Below are 11,524 nucleotides of genomic sequence, written 5' to 3' on the forward strand. Positions count from 1 at the left end.
CTGCATTGCATAGCTGATCTACATTGCTTCCTTAGTATATGATATTGGCTTATTATGTTCTTGCATTGCATAGCCTGTGTCACGCCCCAAACTCGGAGATCGGACTCACAGGAATTTCGATCGCCGAATCCGATGTCGACAGCCTCCGTAGTACCCCATTATTGGCTTCTAGCGTCCATACGCCAGATTCCGATTCTAAGATCCTACAAAGAGAATTTTCCATCGTACTTTTATCTAGTAATAAGCATAATCACAAGTTTATCCAAATCACAAAGGCAACATCATCATCACATATCCACTAATATAAACATTTGAATACAATGCTAAAAGAGAAATATATATGTATCAAAATCAAAGCTCCAGAAGTCCGTTGCACACTCCAAGTTCAACGCTGCTACGACCTAACGCTACTTGCATGCATCTATCGTGCATAAGCTTATAGAAAGCTTAGAGGGTGGTGAAAGTGTATGTAAGGTAAGTGTCAAGTATACAATAAAGCCCATAAATCATACATCATCGGAATAATCGGAAATACTGACAAGATCATGAATCATACAATATCAGAGTAAGCAAAAATATACTGGTAAGTCCATGAGTCATATAATATCAGGGTACGCAATGTAGATCATAATGAGCTAAATATTATATACTACGGATGCAATGCAATATGCAAATCCTGACAAGTCCGTCTAAGCCATATAAGTGCAGAAACGTAGCAATCTAAAATGTTATATGCCGTGGATGACATGCAATATGCGATGCGAATGAAATGACTAAGCTGGAGTGAAGTAGGGATGATAGTACATAGTATCGCAGGTTATAGGGTCCATCACAAGGGAATTCTATCCAAACCAGTCTCATACCCAAATTTGGATAGTCAAACACATTGTGGTAAACTCTTGATCTCAGGTTAGTCACGCGCCCCAACTGAAATCCTGGCCATTGCGAAGGTACACATAACAAATAGTTGCAATCACCAGCCCGAGTGGATAGTGAATGGATGAATGAATGAGTATGCAACTCCTGCTCAGTAACCTACCAGTACAGTAGCCTGCAAACCACTGGTAGCTTGCCCAGGCCTCAGCCCCGCCTACATCAGCGTCCGCCCACGTGTGCCCGCCCACATGTGTAATAATGACGTGGTATCATAATATCATGTCAGTCCTCATATCAAGTCCACACATCAGTACTGTTCCTCTCTGGGGAATTATCGGGGTCTATTACACTCCACACTGACTGCCGCCTCCCTAGCCGTAGAGCCTAGCTAGTGGAAGAGACCACACTATCCGCCTGACCGTCTACAAATACCTACCTGGCTCGTCGATAACGGATTCATTTGCGAACTGGTCAAATTCAGCGTAGCTTACAACCCCTTCACTTGGGCGGATAAGGCCATACTCCCTTCCAACCGACCACGATACAGTGGGAGACGTGGCCTACTAGTATTCAACACTCGGGCGCTCATGTATCCACTCGGTCTAGACGTTGGGGCGTCTCTTGGCCTCGGAGGTTCTGAGACTTTCACCCAAGGACATTCTAAGTGCCCACAGTGCTAGAACCAAGTATTTTAGATGTCTCATCTGGCCATCCACGATGTGCCTGTGGAGGCCACGACCCTGATGTCGCTTGGGCGTTCAATGATTATGTCACACATATGCAAGATGTATGAGTCATACCGTCCAGTCATGCAGCAATCCTGCCCGTATCGCGGGCTCATGTGGATAACTCCTATAAGTGAGTCTCATAGATAGTCTGTCCAATGGGATATACTATGATCAGTCACTCCTCATACCAAACATACATATGATGCGAATGTGTATGAATCATGGAATTATACTAAGCATGTTATAAAGAGATGGACTATTAACAAGTATGAGCCTATCAATGGGCCCTAAGGAGAGTTACAATGCGGACATTTAACCGACATTGTAATTACAATGTGGCCGTTAAACTATCATTGCTCCCAAGGCATAGCCCGCCATAAACATCATTGTATAAACCATGGTAGAATCATACATTACAATGGACTTGTGTACATCCCATTGGGCCTCAACGGACGGGCCACAAATACATCAAGATGGGCCTCCTCAAATGGGGCCTTATATATATCAAGTTGGGCCTTAACGGATGGGCCACAAATACATCAAGATAGGCCTCATCACATCCCCAAAGGAATCATTTTGAAGGATCATCTGGACCATACTACAAATAGCAATGGAGATAATAATTGTCACAGTTAAATAATTCACAGGGCCCACTATAAAGTTTATTTTCCAACCAATGTAATCATAAGGTCATAAAGACCTGGATTAAGAGGGGAAAACAAATATCATATTGGTCTAAACCCTGTAGTCCAAGGGTTTTTAATGGTGGACATTCAAACTCACTATTTTCTGTAATGTGGTCCACCTGATCCTAGATCTGTCTTATTTTTAGTTTCAAGCCTTAAAATGAGCTTTCAAAATGGTTGGATGGCTTGGATGCAGCACATGCATCATGGTGGGTCCCATAGATGGATGACATGGATGAAACAGGTGGGAACCATGGAACTTGGTGACGCCACTACAACAGTTATGTAGTTGGAGTGAGGTACACCAGCTGTCCCACTCCTAAATGTGGGGACGGTGTGGGTAAAACACTTACATCAATGGGTCCCACCATAACATTTATTTGTCATCCAATCTGTTAATAAGGTCACGCAGACCCAGATGAAGAGGAAAAACAAATTTCATAATGATCCAAAACTTCTGTGACAAGCCAAAAAGGGTTTCAATGGCAGACGCTCAATCCCATTGTTTCCTGCCATGTGGGCCACCTAAGTTCCACATACGGCTGATTTTTGGGGTGGCCTACTACTCTAAGGGGGCCTACCAAATGCACGGTGTTGATGTCCAACACACCTTACGGTGGGGCCCATGGCTGGGACCCACGTCCCTGGCCCCTTTCACGCCCAGCGCAGGACGCTGCTGCGTCCTCTGACGATCAGCAGCAGTAGCAACCTGCTCTTTTTTTATTTTTTATTTTTCGTTTACGTGGGGTTTTTCGTAGGTGCGGCCTGCATCAGGAGAATCTATCCCGTCCACTGGCTCCTATGGCTTAAGACAAGCCAAATAAGCCCAATATTTGGCATGTTTAGGTGTGTAGAAAGGTTAAAGTGAATTTTAACGGTGAAAACTACTGTTTTCTATGCTATGGCAACGCCTAAAATGAGCTAAGAAATAGGATGAATGACGTAGATTTGATCCTTACATCAAGGTGGGGCCTACATGGACAACCCACCCCAAAGTTTGTTGAATCAAGCTAATATTTTTGTTTTAGTTCACGTCCAGCGTCCCTGGACGCTGGACGGTTTGGGCATAACACATGTTTAAGGTGGGCCCTGCTCAGGTGGGCCACCAAATGGCTGGATGGTGTAGATAAGACATACATCAAGTGGGGTACATCCGGGTGGGCCACACGGCTACATCATCACAAACAACAAAAATGAAAGAGAGAGGGAGAGAGAGAGAGAGAGAGAGAGAGAGAGAGAGAGAGAGAGAGAGAAGGAGACACGTGCAGTGGAGGGACCCTGACACTTTGGGCCCTCCCTTCCATGCATGCAATCATACATCAAGTGGGTCTCAGCCCACCAAAATCGAAATCAACGGTGGAGATTCATTCTCTACCAAAATGGAAGGTCTTGATGACCCTCATTCAACTAAGAAAGTAAACATCATGATGGGGTCCATGGAGATTGGCCCCATCATGGGATGATCATGAGAATCATAGTGGGCCATCGGCCACATCTAGGGTCCAAAGCGGGATCCATATCATCAATCAGTAGGCCCCACTTGGCCCATTATCAAAAGAATAAAATCTAAGCCTATAGAAGCACCCACCGTTCGATCTTCTTGGTCCGATAGAACGCCGATCTCATTGTCTCACTTTGATGGAAGGTGATGAGAAGTGAAGGGCTAGGATGATAGATCTTGGGATGGAAAGTAGGCCACACACATCACTTTTCTCTCTTGAAATTGCTTGGATGTGCATCTCTTTGGTGTTTGGAAAATGTGAAGAGAAAGGGAGAGAAAATGGATGGTTGTAAGAGAGGTGATGGATGTGAGCGATGGATGTGAGGTGATAGTTGTACTTGACATGTATGGGTGTGTAAGAGAGAGAGAGGGAGAGTGTTGACTTTGGGGTTGCTCTTGTACTTGACATGAGGTAATTGATTGATTGATTGAGTGATTGATTGATGGGACATGTTGTAGAGATTCTCTTGAGATTGTAAATTCATGGTATTTTCTTCGAATTGAACGCGAGCGCACATCTTCTGGCCAAGGTATCGGATCGGTGTGCAAGACGCAACGTTGAAACTGCAGCGATGGTGCGGTCGCAATGGTACAAGTCTCGGATTAAGCCAACTCAGATTTACAGGATATGACTTAGGGTCGCGCGCAAACGCCGATTATAGATTACGGGTCGCCGAAATTCAATCGGGAGGATTGCGGAAGCCTATGGAGCGGTACGGGGTAGGATACGGGCCTTATAGCCTGGATAAGGCTAATGGTATTTATGGACTTACCAACATATTTTTGCATTGCTTTGATATTACATACTTGAAACTTATCTTGAGTACACACTTACACCACTCTCTAAGCTTTGTATAAGCTTATGCATGATAAATACGTGCAGGTGGCGTTAGGTGATAGCAACGTTAAGCTTAGAGCGTGCAACGGTTTTTTAGAGCTTTGATTTTTGATATATGTATTTCCCTTTCAGCACTGTATTTAACTATTTATATTAGTGGATATGTGATGATGTTGCCTTTGTGTTTTGGGTAAACTTGTGGTTATGCTTCTTACGAGATAAATATACGTTGAAAAAAAAATAAAAAAATCTTCCTTATAGGATCCCAGGATCAGAATCTGACATATGGGCACTGGGAGTCAAGAATGGGGTACTATGGAGGCTGTCGGCATCAAATTCGGTGATCGAAAATTTTGTTACCCCAGTTTTTGAGTTTGGGACGTGACAACCGTTTTCTAGCTGTTGATGAGAAACTAGCAGTTATTGGTAGTTTCTGACCGTTGTGCATGTGAGATAATTATTGCTGCATGCTAGCCGTTTAGACTCACTAGCTAGCTGTTTGATAGCGTTGAGCTAGTCACATGCAACAGTTTCTACATGGTTTGAATTTATGTTGCATGAGGAGTTACACCCCACTCCAACGGCTAGTTTCCAGCCTCTATAAAAGCCACATTGGTCTCATTTAGACCACTAGCCCTCATCCCAGCCACCTGACCCATATTTTTTGTTGCATCTCGACTCACACTCGTCTCGCAAGCGTGAAGTGCAAAGTGCACTACTAGCGCCTTTATAGCTATACCAGGCCACCCACCACCACCAGGCCACCCTCCTCCTCCTCCTCCTCCTCCTTCTCTCTCTCTCTCTCACTCACACACACACACACACACACACACACATTCACTCCCTTCCTCATATCCTTCACCTGACAATTCCTAACTTGACAGTCGCCAGCTCGCCAGCTCGGCTGCTCATCTCGACTGAGCAACTCATCCGCACCCACCTAACTCACTTACTCACCGCCGATTCTTGACAACAAATAAACTTTTCAAATCAACTAATCAAGGTAATTTTATGTTCAGGAAGACTTTTATTCCATGATTTTTATGTATTATTGTGAAATACATTATGATATGATATTACAATTAAGAGGTTTTATGAAGTTGAGGCCAAATATGATTAAATGGACAAATTGAAATAGGTCGAGTGCTTTGGTCTGGATTGGCTATAGTCCATCCGACCTGGCTCGAAATAAGCCATTTCTAAACCTTAAACCCTAAAAAAAAATGTCAACTCAATCCGATTTGGTTTGGATTAGTCCATCCCATATTTGGACTCAGATCGGCAAGGCATGCTCGGCTTGGTACCAAGTTAGTTCAAGTTTAGGTCAAGTTTATTTTAAAACTGGATCAGATCGGGTTAGCCCTAACCTCGTCCAACTGGACTCCACTCATGCCCAGATCTAATACTACTTCCTTACTACTGTCCATTTGACATTCGGGTCCGTTAATTTTCTTAGATCATACCCTATGATGAGTTTTCAATTAAGAAGTATGCCGTGGACATTGTTACATACATCAACGTGAGCACTGCAGGTGGTCCGGGGATCCCGCACCCCATCCAGGTCTTCCAAGCCTTCGTTAGATTATGAACATGTTGCAAGGGAAAATAAGCATCACCGGTCATTAAGAAGGTTTCAACGGTGCTGGTCATTATTACCTCTGATTCCTGCAGTGTGGTCCACTTAAGCCTTGAATCTACCTAATTTTTAAGTTCATGCTCTAAAATGATATAAGAAATTGGATGGACGGCATGGATAAAATCCATACATTACGGTGAGCCCATAGGCACTTTGCCTGGACTGAGTCTGTCCGCGCGGTGACTGGACGCGTAGGAAAAGAAAGAAAGGAAAACACCGGACGCGAATGGAAAGAAAGAAAGAAAAACACTTCGATTAAGGAGATTGCGATCGATGACACGATGACACTTAAAAATTGTATATATGTCACAAAAATTAGTAAATTAAACCGTACAAAATTATGATTCCCAATTTAGATATATCATGAACTAAAAATTTATGTTATTTAAGCATCTTACACTTAGATCGATGGACATTTATTGGACGTTAAAACTGATAAAATAAAGTGTCATATTTTAACAAAACTATGTCCACAGATCAGAGATTAGAATAGTTAATACAATACTATTTTTAGTAAAAGTGAGATAAAACCAATGGGTAAAACAACATGTCGGTTTATTTTGTATCAAATGCATACAAAGTATGCATTTTAGAGGGCCCGTGTATCAAGAGTCATACACTGGCTGAGTATCATATGGAAACCCTCCCCAATTTCCCGCTTCGGATAGGACGCGTGGCGATACTCCATTGGTCAAAATGGCCATACACGGATGGCCACCGATAAGCGCATTACGGTCGAAATCTTTCCTTCCTAAATAAAAGCCTCTGGTCTCCGCCTCTGTTATTTTTTTTTTTCCGTCCGTCACCGCCACGTCTTCTCCGTCTCTCCTCTCTGACCAGGTACTGATTTCTCTCACCATCCAACTTCCCGAAAGATTGTATAACATACGTATTGGTGTTTTTCGATTCGTATTTATGTTTTTTTTTAATTTTAAATTTTCATTTATCAAACGGAGATTTAGGGTTTTGTTTTCTACTGTTTCGTCTGTCGAAATGACCGTTTATTTCAGAAATTGGAGTGTTAGGGTTAGGGTTTTTGTTTCCAAGGGTTCCGTCGATCGGAGATGCAGAAGTTCTCTTGATTGGATTAGGGTTTTATTGGCAGACTCTGGGAATTGTATTACGGTTTCTTCAATCAAGAGGACAGATTGTGCACATTCGGCCCATAGTTCAATAATCGAAGCCGTTGATATGACAGTTCCCGCTCTGGATGGCTCCATGCGACTAGATTTTTTTTTTTTGAACCGCTTATTTGTTGACTACGGATTGAACGGTTCAGATTCAGCCAATCTGTGGGATTTTTGCTGCACGGGCTATCCGCAGTGGGATCCATGATTATAACGGTTTGGATCCCTGGATCCCCACTGCGGGACCCATTAACCTTTTGGCCTAAGCGTATCATAATGCTTCTTTGTAGTTAGATGTTAATGAGGCTGGTTCAGCTCATCTTGTCTCTGGTCTTCATCGGTCGTTGGTGGGGCTCTGGACTAGACACTTAGATCAGGCCTGATTAGTAACCCGGCCGGGCTTGGTTCAATGTCATTGGTCTGTTGAGTCGTGCTAGGCTAGGTCCAGGCCAAGGTGTAATGGTAATGTATGTCAGTCATGGAGATTACATACAACCATTGCATCTGAAGTTCTCATGCAATACTTTCCTTCCCGTCAATGCTTAGAGCAGTTCTATAGGTGGTAGACATATTTGAAATTAATGGACAGTTGGTGGTCTAACTTAACATGCACGTGTTACCCATTATAGTAAACGATGGACAACCGCCCAAAAAATTCCAAAGTACACCCAACATTGGATCAGCTAATTTTTGTTGTGCTGGGTTATCTTCATGGTGGAAGCGGATTGGGTGGTGAACCCCAACACCACTGATATCCCTGGTGACCAGGCTCTTCGTTTTGCCAGCTCATTTTATGTCCGCCATTGAAACCTTCCTAGGGCCCACTGTGATGTTTATTTGCCTTCCAATCTGTTCATAAGGTCACATGGACTTGGATGAAGGGAAAACACAAATATCAGCTTGATCCAAAGCTTATGTGCCCCCCAAGAAGTTTTCAACGTAGGTGTTCAATCACTAATGTTTTCTGTGGTGTGGTCCGGTTGAGCTATGGATATGCTTCAATTTTGGGCTAGTGCCCTAAAATGAGCTGGCAAAATGGGTGAATGGCGTGGATAAGCAACATACATCATGTTGGGCCCTACAGAGTCCAGTCACAGGGATGTAGGTGGTGTTTTGGTCACCACCCAATCTGCTTTCCTTCATGGTGTGGCCAACCTGTTGGACGGGTTGTATGTCATAACACTGAAGGTGGACCCCACAATATCTCAGTACCACCAGTAATAATGTGTGACCTTCCTCTCTTTCATAATTGAGTTTGGGGAATTGGTTGATGGTGGAGATATTTTGGTCGATTGCCCACCTGTGGTTGTGCCCACCAAATTTACAATCTTTGTCACTCAAAGCTGAGCACATCCTGTATTGGATGCTTGCCTGAATGAGATTGTTGTTACATCAAGCTGAGTATCGATTCATGTCACTTTATCCACTGAGAATTTGAAGGACTGAAAGAGTGAATATTGAACTGGTTTTCTTTTATTTTTCAGGAAGTTGACTCTGTAATTATGGCAGAGAAAATGGAGGGTGAGCTGGATTCATCTTCTCAATACACTTCTTTTGAAAAGACAGAGGTTTTAGAGACTAAAGATGCCAAGCTTTCCAAAATGGCTATTGGGTGCAATCTGGCACCAGTTACCCCTGTTGCAGATCGAGCGAACAGGGAAGCTCTTGCTGGAAGCGACACACCGATAACTTGGGTTTCTTCCCCTCCGATAGCAGTTACCTCCAAATCGGATGGAACTGGAAGTATGGATTCTGATTCAGGCATTCGAACTCCAAAGCGTCGTGTTTTTGATCCCTTTGCTCCTGGTCCAGATGAGCTGATGTTTGCGCCTAGGAAGAAACCTTTGGAGGAGTCTAGGACCCGTACTATGCGGCGATTGAACTTCGAATCCTATGGTGATTTCATGGAAAGTGCAGGAGAGAATGACTTGGAAGATGTGCATGAAGAAAAGTTCTTGGAGTCGGTGTATGAATCATTCTTGGATGCGATTGTTTCTAATCAGGCTGAAGGAATTTTAGCTGAAAACCAGTCACTGGAATTGGGTTTTTGTGATGGGCTCAAGACCCCCACATCTTCACCTTTCTTGACGGGTATTGCCGAAACGTGTCCTGGAGCGCCCATGAAACCTGCAGCAAAAGCAAGGAATCTTTTAGGTATCAGTACATGCCGAAAGCTTGAGTTTTGAAACCCTAGTGCTACCTTCCAAGCAGTTGGATATTTGTAGTGGTTTTCCATGGAAAGATGGTACTCATTGAAGACGATTTCTTTGAGGCGATGTATATAATCTTTTAGGATTTTATTTATTTCTTCAACAGTGCAATTAGTTTTAGCTGAAGACTGACCTGCAGAACCAGGTTTTCCTACTGATTCCAGGACCTCTTATTTGGATGGGGATTATGAATTTTGATCCGCTGATGTGCCACAAGCTTGAATTACAGGGCAATCAGCCTTTTGGAGGAATTTGCAGCGAGTCGTGTTATTTGTAATGCGAATTTTTTAATTCATTTGGGTTTGTATTGTGGTGTTGTTTGTAATGCTAGTTATGACATCCAAGAAAATAGCTTTCCCATGAAGAGGTTGTGGTAGTTTTGATTGAAATGTTACCAGTTATAGTACTTGTTGAATGAACTGATGTTTGTTCCTTCATGCCATGTTTAGATGTTAAAGTTGTATGTTTCTCTTGAGTTGGGCACTGAAACAACTGAAACTCCAACATGATAGAAACCACTCCATGTTATGGTTGCAACTCAGGCTAACCTGATCTCAAGAGGATCAAAACCTGCAACCCGACTGGACCCAAATTCCAATCCAAATTCCCCGACTGACCTGAGCTCCAGTTTGGTTTGATACCCCAGTTGTAGTCCTTGCCCCCTCATGGATGGTTTAGGACAATCTGGCCATCATTTTCATCAAGTTTCTGGGCTGAATGTTTATTGTTAAGCAGTTTTGTTCTGGCATTGGTTTGAAGTCCATGAATTGATGAATGGATGGTCTTTAACCATTTTCTCGACCATTTTCCAACAATGATTAGACACACCAGTAATGAAGGTAGTACGAAATGACTAGATGGCCTTTAGTCTAATTTATGGCCCTTGGTAGAGTGGAGTGGTGTAGGAACAGTTAAGGAACACTTCACATGCCATACTGGATTTTTTTTTTTAATTTTTTAATTTTTTAATTTTTTTAATTTTAACAAAAGCAAGGTTCAATCATCCAGGTCCTTAACAGGCCCACATGTATGGAATCTTGCTCTGTAATCATTTTTGTTATCTTGGTTTATTAGATTTAGGTTAACCTTTCAAGGCATCCCCATCTTCTGGCTCATTTGAGGATGTCTATTGCCTTGCTCTGCTCAAGTGCTATTAGAAATTACTCTGTATTAGGGAATCCCAGTACTCTCCAAGATCAGATGATCCTAGCCATTGATAAATGGACGTTATTCATTCTTCTTTCTTCACCATCTACTTGTTGCCCACAGATGAAAGATTGAGATTGCGCAATCTAAGGTGATTTCCGGGGCATCCCTATTCCCTTTCGAGGGCCATTAGGCCATTTGATCAATGGTTCGGATCATAGTTGAAAACCATGAAAGCTTAATTACACCCAATGGTCATCTGGGTCCGGTCAGGTGGACTCAAAGACTCTACCGGCCTCAGACTTGTTATTTAATAATTTATAAATTAAAAATATTTGTAAACATAAAGAAGATTAAAACAGCTATGTCTCTGCAAGCATTATAAAGTAAGAAATTCAATAGCAAGTGCATTGTATCTTTCAAAAAAAATAAAAGCTTCTTCTTGCTCGAGCTGCATCGAGTCAACCGAGTTTGCCAGTTGACTCAATGAGACTGATCAAGTTCAGACCAGTCAGTCTTGAAACTGATTTCTCCCAGAGTTTCGAGGGAGTAAGCAAGTTTTAGAACTATGGTTTCAATCACAGGGTCATGGCTCTCCTTGTAAGGAATACTATATGGGGGGGATTGGGTGTTGCCCCTGCCACACTCAAGATGGTGTGGCCCTTACTGTGGGGTCAACCTTGATGTATGTATTTTATATCCACACCATCCATCCATTTTTCTAGATCATTTTTTTTTGTTGATAGAGCTTCATGAATAGCTAAGTTTGATTAGCT

General features: G+C 42.7%; 1 protein-coding gene across 1 annotated transcript in view; it reads left to right on the forward strand.

Moving 5' to 3' along the window:
- The window catches only part of LOC131253694 (unknown protein 1-like), a 69,141-nt gene extending 59,107 nt beyond the window's left edge, over positions 1-10,034 (forward strand). Inside the window, exons 2-3 of the mRNA XM_058254816.1 lie at positions 7,080-7,105; positions 8,877-10,034. Coding sequence (XP_058110799.1) covers positions 8,895-9,578 — 684 coding nt within the window. The 5' untranslated portion in view covers positions 7,080-7,105; positions 8,877-8,894 and the 3' untranslated portion in view covers positions 9,579-10,034. The remainder of the gene's footprint in view (positions 1-7,079; positions 7,106-8,876) is intronic.
- The last annotated feature ends 1,490 nt before the right edge of the window (positions 10,035-11,524 follow it).

This window comes from Magnolia sinica, chromosome 8 (genome assembly GCF_029962835.1).
Source record: "Magnolia sinica isolate HGM2019 chromosome 8, MsV1, whole genome shotgun sequence".
NCBI classification, from domain to species: domain Eukaryota; kingdom Viridiplantae; phylum Streptophyta; class Magnoliopsida; order Magnoliales; family Magnoliaceae; genus Magnolia; species Magnolia sinica.